This window comes from Schistocerca piceifrons, chromosome 2, assembly GCF_021461385.2.
Source record: "Schistocerca piceifrons isolate TAMUIC-IGC-003096 chromosome 2, iqSchPice1.1, whole genome shotgun sequence".
Lineage (NCBI taxonomy): Eukaryota > Metazoa > Arthropoda > Insecta > Orthoptera > Acrididae > Schistocerca > Schistocerca piceifrons.
The window spans coordinates 755,090,173-755,106,169 of NC_060139.1; the positions used below are offsets into that span (position 1 = coordinate 755,090,173).

The following is a 15,997-nucleotide window of genomic DNA, read 5'->3' on the forward strand; positions in this document are numbered from 1 at the left end:
TGAGCAAGCAGTAAAGGAAACAAAAGAAAAATTCGGAGTAAGTATTAAAATCCATGGAGAAGAAATAAAAACTTTGAGGTTCGCCGATGACATTGTAATTCTATCAGAGACAGCAAAGGACTTGCAAGAGCAGTTGAATGGAATGGACAGTGTCTTGAAAGGAGGATATAAGATGAACATCAACAAAAGCAAAACGAGGATAATGGAATGGAGTCTAATTAAGTTGGGTGATGCTGAGGGAATTAGATTAGGAAATGAGACACTTAAAGTAGTAAAGGAATTTTATATTTGGGGAGCAAAATAACTGATGATGGTCGAAGTAGAGAGGATATAAAATGTAGACTGGCAATGGCAAGGAAATCGTTTCTGAAGAAGAGAAATTTGTTAACATCGAGTATAGATTTAAGTGTCAGGAAGTCGTTTCTGAAAGTATTGTATGGAGTGTGGCCATGTATGGAAGTGAAACATGGACGATAAATAGTTTGGACAAGAAGAGAATAGAAGCTTTCGAAATGTGGTGCTACAGAAGAATGCTGAAGATTAGATGGGTAGATCACATAACTAATGAGGAAGAATTGAATAGGATTGGGGAGAAGAGAAGTTTGTGGCACAACTTGACCAGAAGAAGGGATCGGTTGGTAGGACATGTTCTGAGGCATCAAGGGATCACCAATAAGCATTGGAGGGCAGCGTGGAGGGTAAAAATCGTAGAGGGAGACCAAGAGATGAATACACTAAGCAGATTCAGAAGGATGTAGGTTGCAGTAGTTACTGGGAGATGAAAAAGCTTGCACAAGATAGAGTAGCACGGAGAGCCGCATCAAACCAGTCTCAGGACTGAAGACCACAACAACAACAACAACAACAACAACAAGTCTGGACTGCACTATAAAGTTAAAATAGGGATTTCACTGTAGTTGCTTTGCCATACTAGTGGCAAATGTAGATCGTTGCCATTCTAATTATGGTGAAATGAATGAACACGATGAAAAGTGGAAATACAAGCTCTGCTCTGGTCTGTCAATTCTGTTTTGTTTTTATGCACTTAAAGTATATAAACTGATGTTGTCGTCCTCTGTCTGAGGCCTGGTTTGATTCAGTTCTCCACACCTGTCTAGCTTCTGCAAGCCTCTTCAGTTCCAAACGACTCATGTAGTACACAACCGTTTGTACTTGCTTACTGCATTCATCTAATTCCAAAGTATCAGTTCCTTGATACCTCAGAATGTGTCCTATGAATCGATACTTTCTTTCAGTCCAGTCGTGCCATTAATTTCAGTTCAGTACTGCCTTATTAGTTATGCTATCTATCAGTCAAGTCATCAGCTTTATTCTGTAGAACCACATTGCAAAAGCTTCTATTAACTTCTTGATGAATTGCTTGTCATCCATGTTCCACATTTTTCTCTCTTTTGGAAATGCTTTCCATGCTATAGTCAGTCTGCACCATTACACTGTTTTTCCCCTCCCATCTTATAAACTTTTTGAAGAGGCTATCCGTTCCGTTCAACTGCTGTTCCAAGGTCTTTGCTGTAAATTGCTGCACATTCACGGAGTGATGTTACCAGACTTCTCAGCAGGAATTTCTTGAAAGCAGGTGGATGATAACAAGGTTTTAATGTGTTATTTATTTTCAGCACATTAGCAATTGTTGAATTCATACGTTTAAGTTTTTCCTTAATAGCAAAAAATATTTGTTGGTGGCTCAAAACCTAAACTTGTTTTTGTAAAATTGTTGCACATTTTAGAAATGTTACTGTGTCTTTATGACTTCTAAAGAATAGTCACTCTAAATCTTGACAATTGTTGATAGGTGCTTATGGTGCCATTATGGATGAAGATAGCGCAGGAGACAAGTTTTGTGAAGAAGATATAGATCAAATTTTAGAACGCAGAACACAAATCATTACATTAGAATCTGAGAAAGGATCAACCTTCTCAAAAGCTAGTTTTGCCTCATCTGGAATACGGTCCGATATTGACATAGATGATCCTGATTTCTGGAAGAAATGGGCGAAGAAAGCAGAAATTGACACCTCGGAGAAAGAAGAAAAGGTATGTAAAATGCTTTGCCATGACCTTACATTGACTTGCAGTTACGTTAAAATTTTACTATAAAAAAATTTTGCCTCCAGGATCAACTTGTCATATCTGAACCCAGACGCCGCACTCAAATCAAGCGATATGGCCATGATGAGTCAGTTGTCGACATGTCTGAACTGGACAGTTCATCAGAAAGTGATGAAGATCCTGCCATTGGTGTTGGCAGAGGAAGAGGTAATTTTATGAATAGAAAAAACTTGAATAAATTGGAATGTTGTAGCATAACAGTTCACTATTGAATTTAATTGGCTTTGAATAAATATATGAAAGATTGGATTATTATACATCATCAGTGAGAATGCTGGTATTGATAGTGCTGGGATTCTGAGCCAATAGAAAAGAGCATTGTATTGTCACGGTATAACCATTTTGCCTCTTCTATGGGTTTTTGAGAATGTGGACGTGCAGCCACTCAAAACATTCTGTCTTAACACAGTGGAAAAACGAACAGCAATCAGTCGCGAAATAACTGTCATTTTATTACAGCTGATCTAGATTTCAACTATTACACGGTCATTATCAGTGCATATAACAGGTGACATTGGTGCTTAGTAAACAATATTGGTTGATGTAGAAGATACAAGAGTCCAGCATGAGTTAATGCAGGGTGTATACGACCCGGGACAACCGGGAAATGCGGGAAAAACCTGGGAATTTTTTCATCCGGGAAAAAACCGGGAATTTTTCGGAATTCCGTGAATTTTTCATTGTTTTAGCATTCAGTTACATTTTTGTAATTTTGACTGCAGAATTGATTCTCTAGCAAAGAATGTTATTGTATTCTGCTACTGGAGAATGATACTGCAGCAATAAAATATAAACGAGAGGGAAAAAAATAAAACGGTAGTGGCAAAGGAAATGTGCAATTTACAACAACAAAACACCGTGCACGCACAAGCGTCTGCAAATAGCAAAAATATGTCAAAGGCCGTAGGGCGCAGACTGTAATTCTTCGTAACAATAAACTGCTTGCTATGAGTATGAAGTCACAACTGTTCACGTTAGGTTCGTTTGACCAATTCCCAGCGGTCTCTTGCGTATGCGTATTTGACTCACGTATAAGCAGTACCTTCTCCCGCTACTTGAAGTTTGGCTGTCAGCTGTATCGGTAGTAGCAGCAAGCAGCCAGATGCAAACGAGAAAAATTTTTCTCCCGCACCCTAGCGGCCAGATTCACGCTTGCACAGAGTTGTCTGAGTTGTAGTGGGGAGGGAGTTAACCTCCACGTGACCCATGTTTACGTTAAGTGATTTCGCTGCTTCTCTTCGTGTACAGATCCCACGTCAAATGAAAATGGCCAGGAGCTATCAAGTGAATTAAAATACATTCACATAATTACGGAGGGCAAAAATATATTATTAATTTCAGTTTTCTGATTTTATTGTATTTCCAAGTTAGTAGCAGTCAAGCATTAATCGCCTTGCAGAACAGTGAAGTTATTTTTGCAAGTTTGCTAAAGAAATTTGGCTTTATTAATCTTTCCACTGAGGCAATCATTTTATTTGAAACGAAGTGTTTCTTTCTGCAGTATTGCCTAGTTCCAAATGTTCTCTGAATTTCAAGTGCACTTTATCATCTTCTGCCATATATGGCATTATGCCATAATAAAGAACCAAAAATGAGATCGCAGAGTACTGGTACTCCAAGAAAATTTACATCCCAAAAACCACACCGAAAAGCTTAATATCAGATGGGACCTACTTCATTGTGAATCTGAAAAAAGCCAATTTGCACTTCAAGCCGAATTATGCATTTTAGTATGGTTTGCGAAATTCTGATGCTCTTTGGAGTATCCTCTGATGCCCTGTTTCTTTTACGATTTAATGTAAGCTCTGTTAGTGCTTTATACACACGAACATGCGGGCTTCCTACACCACTACAGTTGCACACGCACAATAATGCTTGTTTTCTGGCGGTCTCTGGCAACTGGTAAAACGAACCTATTTCTAACAGTCTCCGGATGGTATTGCAAACGGTGTTCAGAAAAGCGTTACTTTCAAAGTAAAGTTCTTTTTACGTAAGATGAATTATGTTACGTGTGAGAAAGTGGGATGGATATCTAAATCACAGAGCGTTCGAAACTGAACAGTTTGAGGACCAGCCACTTGCAAAAATTTCGAACCGAGACATTTATGTCAGAATTTTAAATTTACTAGCACATTTGTATGATGTATATTAAGTATAACACACGCAAAAAAAAATCAATATTACATGTGAAAGCTTAGCTTCTGTTGTGGCGTGTTAATCTTAGAGACCAAAATTACATGTGAAAGCTTAGCTTTTCTTGTAGATACACAGTACTGTGTACATTAATGTAAACCGTTAACTTTTCCTCCTGCGTGTTCGCGCTATGTAACCAGTGATCTTGCTATTGGCTGACTATAACACGTGTCCTATGCTCTGAATAGCTGCTATCATTGGCTGGCGAGATCTCGTGGCTTGAGATATGACTCGCTTACAAAAGGACATCGCAACCTCGGTTTCAACGCTCCGGAAACTAATGTGCTGTGTTTGGTGCAACTTGTATTTATACTTTCGTAATACGAAAATATGCAGCCTATATGTTGCTGCAAAGCAAAGGTCTTTCCAAAACTTCTCTCCTTTTTTTAATTAAAAGTCTCTCCAAAACTTCTCTGCCCCGTCTTTTCTTTTTTTTTCCGGGAAGTTCTACGCGATTGTATAAAACATTAACCATTCAAAGGATTGATAAGTTTTACAGTTACGAGGGAAAATCTATGGGAAACCTACTATCACTTAGCACAGAAAAAGTGTATTTTCGCCCAGGAAAAAGCATATTTTTTAAATGGGATATCCGGGAGAAATCCGGGAATAATCCGGGATTTTTTTTTTCCTTGTCCCCGCATACACCCTGTAATGTTATACTCATGTATGTTCTACATCAACCAATATGGCTTACTGAAGTGACACTTTGCACTACTGTCAGCTGTTGGTGTAAGCACTGAAAATAACTCTGTAAGTGCTGAAATCTGACTCTGCTGCAATTAAACACCGGATTTGATCATTGATCGCTGATCTGTTCTTCATTGGCTATTCAACAACTTAACATTTAATTTTTGCTTTGTATTGTCTGTGTAACTCTTTCAACTAGGATGCATTCTCAGTGGAAGTCCATTTTTTACAGGTAGTAAAAATTGTACCTGATGAATGCTTGACATGTTGACATATACAACAGCACAGACATATGTACACAACCCACTGTTGTCATGAAAACACAATAGAATCAGAATTCATAACTGTTTGTGCGATTGTAAAATAGAAATGACATTTTTTGATTGGATGGTATCCTTACAGTTCATGTTATCATAAATACTTATACCATTCAAGAACTAACAAAAATTATAAAACAGGAGATAAACATTTAGTTGTGTTGCGTATGTAGATGAATGTCTTTCTAGTTTTTGTATTATGATTGATGGTTTACATTGGCCTTCAATATTGTGTTGGATGTTATCTGAAAGATTAAGAGTCTTATTTAATCTGTGTTATTGAATATAACCACTTCATGCATAGCAAATATGTTACTCATTAGTGAGCATTAAATACTGTGTTGTATGTGAAAAATTTTGATTGGATTTTAAAGTATTTAGCAACATTTGCTGTCATTGTGCAATGACTAAACTGAAATGGGACAAATTACTTCATCTCCTGCTTTCACTATCTGATGCATATGGAACAACATATGTATTAGAGGCACTAGGCTTATTACGTGGCATGTAATGGCAGGTCAGGTTAGAACTTTAAAACTGAAATAAAAACAAAAATCCACTTCTTTAAAGATTTGTTTAATCTCATGTTTAGTATGTGATGCCTATTTTCTGTGCTGACATCAGCTTGTCTGCAGACTAAAACTACAGCAATAAAATGTAAATGAGAGAATAACACAAAAACGAAATTTTCTTCACAAAGAAGATGCGCCATTATAACAACAAAACCCAGTGCACACACACAAGCGCCTGCCGACAGTAAAATGTGTCAGAGGCTGTAGGGCAAAGACTATATGTTTCATAATAACAAATTGCTTTTGAAGAGCGTAACATCACAGCTATTTACATTTCTAATAAGTCAAGGGAAAATATTGTGAATAGTGAGTTGACAAGTGTTCATTTCAAAGTAAATTTCCTTTTGCACAAGATGAATTACGTCATAATATGTAAGAATGTGCTTTACATTACTCTAATCACGGAGCATTTGACTCTATCAGAACTTAACACTTTGACAACTTGCCACTTAGAAAAAAAATTTTGCCATTATTTAAAATTTTGCTGTCACATTTGTGTTTGATTTATATTAAACGGTAACACCTGCTAAAACAGCCAAGCTTCAGAATTAGTTTTTCATATTTATTTTAGTTCGTCAATAGATTACGGATTATGCAGTGACATTGACAGTATAATAATCCTTAAAAAAAGTAAGAGATGAAAACGTGTCGTATGCTCACAATACAGGGTGAATCACCTAACATTACCTCTGGAAACGCCTCCCAAACCACAACAAACACTGAATAACCAATTCCACAGACCGAAAGTGAGGAGAGGGGCTGGTGTAATTAGTTTATACAAACCATTGAGAAATACATGGAAATATGATTTTCAACACATACTTATATCTAAAAACAAAGATGATGTGACTTACCAAATGAAAGTGCTGGCAGGTCGACAGACACACAAACAAACACAAACATACACACAAACACAAACATACACACAAAATTCAAGCTTTCGCAACAAACTGTTGCCTCATCAGGAAAGAGGATATGTGTGTGTGTGCGAGTGTATACCCGTTCTTTTTTCCCCCTAAGGTAAGTCTTTCCGCTCCCGGGATTGGAATGACTCCTTACCCTCTCCCTTAAAACCCACATCCTTTCGTCTTGCCCTCTCCTTCCCTCTTTCCTGATGAGGCAACAGTTTGTTGCGAAAGCTTGAATTTTGTGTGTATGTTTGTGTTTGTGTGTATGTTTGTGTTTGTTTGTGTGTGTCTGTCGACCTGCAGCACTTTCATTTGGTAAGTCACATCATCTTTGCTTTTAGATATATTTTTCCTACGTGGAATGTTTCCCTCTTTTATCAACACATACTTAAGTTTTTTTAAATGGAAACCTGTTATAATTTTTAGCACAACTGAAAATAGAAACAAATACTTAATCAATGCTGTTTCATTGTAACCTCAGATGTTCAGTCGTGTGTTGTAACAGACAAAATCTTTAGAGGTATGTTTACGAAGACTACAGTATTTACAAGTTTGGTTGTCTCAGTGTCTGCACGTAGTGCTTGCTGAATTAGTCCTTGTACTCAAAATAACTGTAGTACATTGTGTTACCGGACATCTGTGTTAGTGTACTGTACACAAGTAAGAACAGAAGTATGCGCAGTAGGAATGTGAGAAGGTCGCAAGTACAACAGTGTGTACAGTGTTGTAAGAACTGTGAAAATGGTTTATTCTAACTCTGAAAAGGCAGAGATGGTACTCATCTGTGGCAAGTGTAGATAAAATGCAGCTGCAGCCTGCATGCAGAAAGGTACCTGGACAGAGCTCATCCAATGTGCCGCACATTTAAAAACAATTGTATGCAACAGGTATGGTCGTAACATGCAATCAGGTCCATAACAAATCCATCACAAGAGAAGCAGGTGCAGTTGGTGTGTTAGCTGCTGTTGCTGTGAACCCACACGAGTTCACGTGACATTGCGAGAGGCAGTACAGTGAGTCAAGTAGTGTAATGCACATACTTTACCTTCACAAATTTCACCCATGTTATATGTCGCTGCATCAGCAATTACATGGAGATGACTTTAATAATAGAGTGAATTTCTGTCAATGGACATTAACAGAGAATGCATTTCAGTTCTACCTGTTTACCAATGAAGCAGGTTTCACAAACCACACTGCAGTGAATTACGAAACATGCATTACTGGTCCTTTGACAATCCTCGCTGGCTTCGACAGGTAGAGCAACAGCGACCATGGAATGTAAATGTATGGTGCGGACTAATTGGCGACCATCTCATTCGTCCTCACTTTTTTGAAGGCACCCAAACAGATGCAAAATACATAGAGTTTCTACAAAATGATCTGCCAACATTGCTAGAAAATGTCCCACTGGAAATGCATAGCTGTATGTGGTGTCAACATGATGGTGCTCCTGCACATTCTGCAATGAACACTAGGCTGACCCTTGGCAATAAGTTAAACAGGCTTTTCATAGGACATTGCAGACACACAAATTGGCCAGCCCATTCTCCTGATCTTAAACACCTTTAGATTTTTTCTGTAGGGTACGTTAAAGGAGAACGTGTACGGTGATGTGCCTACAAGACTAGAGGATCAGAGGATATGAAACATTGTATTGAGTCAGCCTGTAACAACATTACATGTAATGTACTGCATAGTGTAAGACATTCATTATGCAGTAGCCTGCAAATGTGTGCAGAAAATGATGGACACTACTTTGAACATTTATTGGCCTGAAACATCAGGACACACTTTTTTACATTCTGTAATTGAAAACAAAAACAAATTTTTAAGTTTAACCACATTCTCATGTTAACGTAAATATTCTTCTAACAAATCGGTGCCGTCCAGTATTCTTCAGAGAAAAAGACTAATAAAAACGTCAGCATGTGGACATAATTGAACTGCTGAAGAGTTACTCAAGCATTAGCTTTACCTTGCAAATTACTCTGGATGTAATTAACTTTTTACAATGTAAGAAACAGTGTTAATCAAGTATTTGTTTCTATTTTCAATTGTGCCAAAATAACAGGTTTTCATTTTAAAAAAAAAGTACGTGTTTAAAATCATACTTCCATGCATTTCTCAGTGGTTTGTATTAACCAATTACACCATCCCCTCTCCTCACTTGCGGTCTGCAGAATTAGTTAGTGATAGCCGCTGTGGTCGAGCGGTTCTAGGCGCTGCTGCTACAGTCACAGGTCCAAATCCTGCCTCGGGCATGGATGGGTGTTGTCCTTAGGTTAGTTAGGTTTAAGTAGTTCTAAGTCTTGTGTTCGTTTTGGTTTGGGAGCTGCTTCCAGCAGTAATATTAGGTGACTCACCATGTGTATGCTGTCATTGGCTGGCAAGATCATGTGACATTGGCTGACAAAAGTGCATCAGGCAGCGCAATCTGAGTTTCTGTGTTTTGGAAACTACGATGCTGGATTTAGTGGTATTCGTATTTATACATTTGTAATACAAAAATATGCAGTGTGCATGTTGCCGTCCATCAAAGATATTTTCAAAATGCATTTTGCTGCGGCTCGTTTCCAATTGTGCTGTGAAGTTCTACACTAGAGTATAAATCTTTTTACATTCAAAAGTAAGTTTTACAGCTCCAAGCGAAAGTATGTTGTCTCTTAACATGGAAAAAAACATACTTTCAATCCGGGTATAGTGTATTTTCACTCAGGAAAAAGTGTTTGTAACTGGGAAATCTTGTAAAAATGTTGAAATTTTTTGTTTTGGCCATGTAAATATCCTGTAGAAAAGTGAGAATTCTTCCTACTTTGAAATTTGAGTTGAGAGATGAAACTGTTGCATTTTTATACTTTTATGCATGTGTGCATACATTTGGCACAGTAGTAAAGGTCGTTTATTTTATTTTTACAGGCCGAAGACACAGGAAACATGGTAAGAAACACAAGATAAAGTTCCCGTGCGATGATTACATCCCAAGGGATGGTGAAATTGTGTATGGGAGCTGGGCAAGAAGCGAATGTTTTAAAATAGAAAGGGGTCTTCTGACATTTGGGTAAGTGTTGGTGTTAGTGTTATATGTGACAGATACTTTAATACATGTAAGGAGCAGCTATACTACATTGATAATGTCAGCATTGTGTTTAGATTAGATATTTTTCCAAGTGCCATGTGTGTTCAAAGTCTGGTAAATAAACAAATATGGGTTTTTAATAATCATCATTGTTTGTTGTTGACATGCATATGATAGCTGTTTCACTTAGTTGGTGGTGTCTTAAATTTATTTCACATGTAACAAACATTATTACTTTTTAATCAACAAAGATGAAATACATGCACCAAGTAGTATTAAGACATGAACTTCAGCTTTTATTTTATTTGGCTATGTAAAAATTGTCCATAGTAAATTCCGCTGAGATAAATGATGGTAGACTGATTAGAGCATTCAACTCAATTTGTTTTACATCGCTGAATATTTTGTAAAACTCAATGGTATTTAATTAATTAATGATTTCTAGTTGTTGAACACAAAGAACAGAAATTCAGTAACTATTGTTACTAGCCACTTATTGTGTTCCATGTTAAACATGAACAGCTCAGCACACACATCACAGACCAATCTACTTTGAGAATCTGCTAAATCCATTTTTTGTTAGGTGGAGCCGTTGGACAGAAATACTCGCACACAGCCATTTCCGTCGTGGATGGCGAGAATCTGATGTAGAAGATTGCGCTCGTGTCATTGTAAGTTATTTGAGTCTCAAGAATTACTTTCTTTTCAATTAGAATTGCTGTAATTATTGTAGATATTAATTTAGAAAATTGTGTTTATTGTTGGAATACTCAAATTGTCTAGCCCCCCCCACCCCCCCAAAAAAAAGTGCAGTGGAAAACTGACAAGATAATTTTAATACACAAATGTGCATTGGTTGCTAATTTTATAAAGTTTAGATCACATTTATTTATGAAGTAATGATGCCCTTCCAACATAATTTTCTTATAGATAGATAAAATACATCAGAAATATTATTTCAGTGGATTGTAACTTATTAACCCATGAATCTGTCAGACTATAATTATGTGTGGCCACACAATAAAAAGTTAGCCAGAACAAGCATCTGCAAATGCTTTTCACAGTAATCGTTTTGTCCAAACCATGGTCTGGTCACTGAATTTCGTGGCTTACATTCTTGTGAGTGCTTCAGTGCATGTAAAAAGTACCCTATAATACTTCCACTTTCACAAGGAGCCACATTTAATTGGGGATATGTGCATGTATGAGGGCATTTGTCAGTCTCATCTAGTATTAATTAAAGCTGTCCTCATGCAGAAAGGAATTTGGAACACTGTAGCACTTTACTAGGTATTGTCTTATAGGAGGTCTTATGCCCTTGTCTTCCTCTGGCATTTAAACTAACGCACCCAGCCAGTTACTGAAAACCTACAATTTAATGCTGATTGCTAAATACAGTGCAACTTACTATGTAAAGGAAGAAAGGACCATCAGAAAATAAATATGTTTGAAATTGTGGAACAGCAGTATGCTCATATGTTGGCAGAGAAGTGAAACAAATTAACCAGAATGCATCACTAAATTCAGATACATGGTCCAACAGTGGCAAAGCACCAAAGATTATTTATGGTAGGAAAAGAGCAAATTTGTAAGCATTTAAGGGGAGTGTAGAGAAGAGGGAAGAAATATGCAGGAGTATTGTCAGGATAGAAGTTGTGTATAGTACTAGAGAGGGAGCAGGGAAAGGGTTTGACACGTGGAGGAGAGGGTTGGCAATGGTTGAGGCCAGGAGGCTTATGGGAAAGGAGGATATGTTGTAGGAAAAATTCCCACCAGTGCAGTTTGGAGAGTTGTTGTTAGAGGAGGGGGGGGGGGGGGGCAGATGGCAGAGGCTGTGAAGGGGGCATTAAAGTGAAACATCATGTTTTGTGAAAGGATAGTCCAGCTGTCTCTTGGCCACAGTTTGGCTGTGGCTACTCCTGTGGACTGTTGTCATGCCCATGTAGAATATGGTGCAGTGGTTGCAGCTTGCTTGTTCATAAGGCTGCTTTCATGGGTGGTCCTGCCTTTGTTGTTGTGGGAGATGTCTGTGACAGAACTGGAGCTGGTAGTGAAATGATGTATGTAACAGGTCTTCCATCAAGGTATATTGCAGGAATGTGAGCCATATGGCAAGGGGTTGGGAGCAGAGGTAGAGGTGGCCCGAATAAGATTAGATTAGAATAGATTAGTTTGTCATTCCAAGGGAATGCTCGATGTTGTGAAGGTTGGGTGGGTGGCAGAACATCACTCTGGGAAGGGTTGGGAGTACATTTTTCATTGCAGAGCATGATGCACTGGTGGAGTATACGATTCAGATGCTCCAGTCCTCGGTGGTACTGAATCAAGGGAGGTGTGCTCCTTTGTGACCAGACAGTGGGTCCATGAGGGGTGACAGGTTACTGTGAGACAAGGTGTGGGAGATCTGTTTCTGGACAAGGATGGAAGGGTAATTTTGGTCTGTGATCGCTTCATTGTGACCATTGACAAATATGGAGAGGGACTGATTGTCACTACGAGTGTAATGACCATGGGCAGCTAGGTGCCGTGGAAGGGACTTCTTGGTGTGGAATAGGAGGCAATTGTCGAAGTGGAGGTACTGTTGATGGTTGGTAGGTTTGATGTGAACATGGTTACTAATGTAGTCATCCTTGAGGTGGAGGTCTGCACTGAGAAATGTAGCTTGCTGGACTGAGGAGGACTAGGTGAAGGAGAATATAGGATAAGGTATTAAGGTTCTGAAGGAATGTGGATAGGATATATTCACCCTCAGACCAGATCACGACGATGTCATCAGTGAATCTGAACAAGCTGAGGGGTGTGGGATTCTGGATGGTTGTGTAGGATTCCTCGGGATCGTCCATGAACAGTTTGGCATAGGGTGCTGCCATGTGGGTTTTGATTGCCTACCACAGATTTGTTTGTAGGTGATGCCTTCGTATTGACGAAGAGGAAGAAGGCTAGGTTTAGAGTCAGTTGAGTATTGGGAGTGTAGAGGGAAGTAGTGTCAAGTGTGATGACCAATGCATTTTGTAGTAAATATGCAGGAACTGTGGAGAATCGATGAAGGAAATAGTTGGTGCCTTCTATGTAGGAGGATAGTTTATGGGTTAAAGACTGAAGGCGTTGGTCCACGAGAGCAGTTATTCTTTCTGTGGGAGTAAAGTAACCAGCCACAATAGGGTGTTATGGATGGTTGGGTTTATAAACTCCAGGAAGTGTGTAGAATGCAGGAGTGGTGGATGTGAGAAGAGAGTCAGTTAGGGAAGAGGTTTTGGGATGAATCTAAGGATTTGAGAATAAACAGGAAATCCTGCTGGAGTTCTGGAATTGAGTTACTGTGGCAGGACTTACATGTGGACTAACGTGACAGCTGGCAGAGTACTTCAAGACAGGTAATCCCTGCAGGGATTTGGGGTATTATGGTGAGGCCAGGTTCAAGTTCAGTATATACTGGAAGGTTAACGGTAGTGAGTAGGTGGCAGTTTGGATGGCTCATGGTTGAATGGAGGAGTAAACTGAGTCAGACAGGGTTCAGTGTTGGTTTTGGATTGTCTAATAAGTAGAGTTTGTAGTAAAAGTATTCCCACCGTAGGAGGAAAGATCTTCTAATAAGCCCAGGACCATTGAATTTGTGAGTGAGGCAAAAGGTACAGCCTTTGGAAAGTACTGATGCTTTTGATGGTAGGAGGTAGTTTCTAAGTGTGTGGTAAATGTAGCAACAGCAATGAAGGGTTACTGAGGATATTGTAGAGGTGATTGATACTGGTAATCCAAGATTAGAGTATGAGGTGGACAGGTTGGATACTTCGTTGAGTGTATTGCTGGAGAGCAGGTAATCAAAGGAGGTTTAGGCATGATTTATATGGTTTTACAGGACCGTATCAGTGAGGGCTATGGACTGATGGAATTCGAACAGCTAGAGGTCATGTGTAAAGGGGAGGGGGTTGCAGTCGATTATGACTAGTTTGATGGTCAGTCCATTTAGGAAATTCCATGAAGCTGGGTAACAGCACAAGACAGTATGTAGGACTGGGTTCTGCCTAGGGAGAGGGAAACTATTCTGTACTGAAGGAGCGTGGGTCCATAGTGAAATATATGGGAAAAGGTGAAACTTGTGTGAGCATTGTCTATAGTCAAACATGATATAAAATCCACTTGAAACACAATGAGATCAATTTGGATGTGGAGGGGGGGGGGGGGGGGGTGCGAAGATGATGATTGTTGTGTGGGATGCAGGTTCTTGGGTGGATGTATGTGAAAAGAGAGTTTAGCAGGTATAATTGGATAAGCCAGGTTAATATGTGCATATTTAAATAAGAGCAAGGACGGGGGCAGGGAATTCCGTGTGGGATGCAACAAAGAACTCGGCACAGAAAGGTACAAGAAAATGCGTAAAAAATATGAGACGGTGTAGGGAGATGGTTTGACCAGTTTCAAGGTCCAGGGATATTTTTATCCGCAGGAAGAATGTTGGATGCTATACACAGCTCCTACAATCAATGTGGGCATGCAGATGGGTGTGGATGATATGGGTTATCGTGGAAGAAAGAGTGTATTTGGTTCGAAAGGTGACAATAAGTACAATAAAACGCAGGAAAGTGGGGGGATAAAGAGGACAGTCACTGAGAATGTAATGTGATAAGATAATGGTAACAAAAGGAAACAACAGACAGTTGTAGGTTGGATAGAAAATCATTAAGTAAAATCTCAACATTGGAAAGTCCAGGATGGAGTAACAATAATATGGAAAGGATAGATTGCTACTAGCCACACAGGCGGGCACAGTGAAAAAGAATGCTGAATATTTAAGCTTTTGGACGGACAGACGGGCGCGTGCGCTCGCTCACACACGCAGGCGTGCACGCCAACACACACACACACACACACACACACACACACACACACACGGCACTGTCACTGAGCGCTAAGACTCAACAGTGACTGTGACCAACATGAGCAGCAGTCTTGGTCAAATGGGTATTGGGGTTGAAGAAGAGGTAATGGTGCAGGGAGGAGGAGGTAGAAGTTGGGGAAGGTGCTAGTGCCACATGTGGGAGCAAGGGTCTCTCTAAGGCCTTCACAGACCAAAATTACTTGCCCAACCTTGCCCAGAAACAGATCTCCCATGCCATATCTCAACAGTCATCCCCAGGAAAAAGTTAAAATCGCTGTTGTAAAAATGTAAAAATTGCAACCCTCGTCTAGGGGTAGCATCTTTGCCTTGTAATCAAAACGTCCTCAATTCTGTTGGGTTCAAACCTCACCACTACTTAAATTTTAAACAAAAATCAACAGTGGCAGCTAATGACATCAGGCATAAGAAGTTGCCCTTATTCCGCGAACAGCCTCGTCAAAGTGGGCAGAGGAGTGGACAGGAGCTCAGGCTCTGTCTTACCTTTGCAATAGGAAACTACCTCTAAAAGGTGCCGAAGAAGCAGCAATGATCAATGATCAATGGCCTGAGGGTCCAGAACGCAATTGACACCATTACATTAAAGATGTATAATGAGTATCCATAGAACATGTGGCCTGTAACAAAAAAGTGTCGTGATGTTCTCTCCATTGGCTAAAGAGTCCAGACTATGCCTCCACCCTATGCCCTGCCCTTTCGGATCTCCAGGAGGTAACTGCCAAGGTGGAGGTGACCATTATGAGAAAAAGGTTGAATAACCAGTAAAAGGGTAACATTCTAAGAGTTGGGGCATGGAATGTCAGAAGTTTGAACATGATAGGAAAGCTAGAAAATCTGAAAATAGTAAAGCTCACTGTAGATATATTGGGGGACAGTGAAGTGAAATGGAAAGAAGACACGGATTTCTGGTCAGACGAGTGTATGGTAATATCAAATGCAGCAGGAAGTGGTATAATGGTAGTAGTATTTGTTATGAATAGGAATTTGGGGTACAGAGTGGGTTAGTGTTAATAATTCAGTTATAGAGTTGTTCCCAGCAGAATCGGCAGCGAACAACACCGACAACAATCAACAATAGCTCGGGTATATGTGCTAATGTCATAAGCAGAGGATGGGGGGTATGAATATGATGATATTTAATGGCTGATTCGGTACACAAAGGGAGATGAAAATCTAATAGTCTTGGGGGATAAGAATGTGGTTGCAATAGTGTT

The 15,997-nt window shown here is 39.4% G+C and overlaps 1 protein-coding gene across 1 annotated transcript in view; it reads left to right on the forward strand.

Annotated features, from left to right (window-relative positions):
- The window catches only part of LOC124774928 (chromodomain-helicase-DNA-binding protein 7), a 326,638-nt gene that overhangs the window by 169,365 nt on the left and 141,276 nt on the right, over positions 1-15,997 (forward strand). The window contains exons 20-23 of the mRNA XM_047249608.1: positions 1,814-2,055; positions 2,136-2,277; positions 9,730-9,871; positions 10,473-10,560. Of these exons, the coding sequence (XP_047105564.1) occupies positions 1,814-2,055; positions 2,136-2,277; positions 9,730-9,871; positions 10,473-10,560 (614 nt within the window). The remainder of the gene's footprint in view (positions 1-1,813; positions 2,056-2,135; positions 2,278-9,729; positions 9,872-10,472; positions 10,561-15,997) is intronic.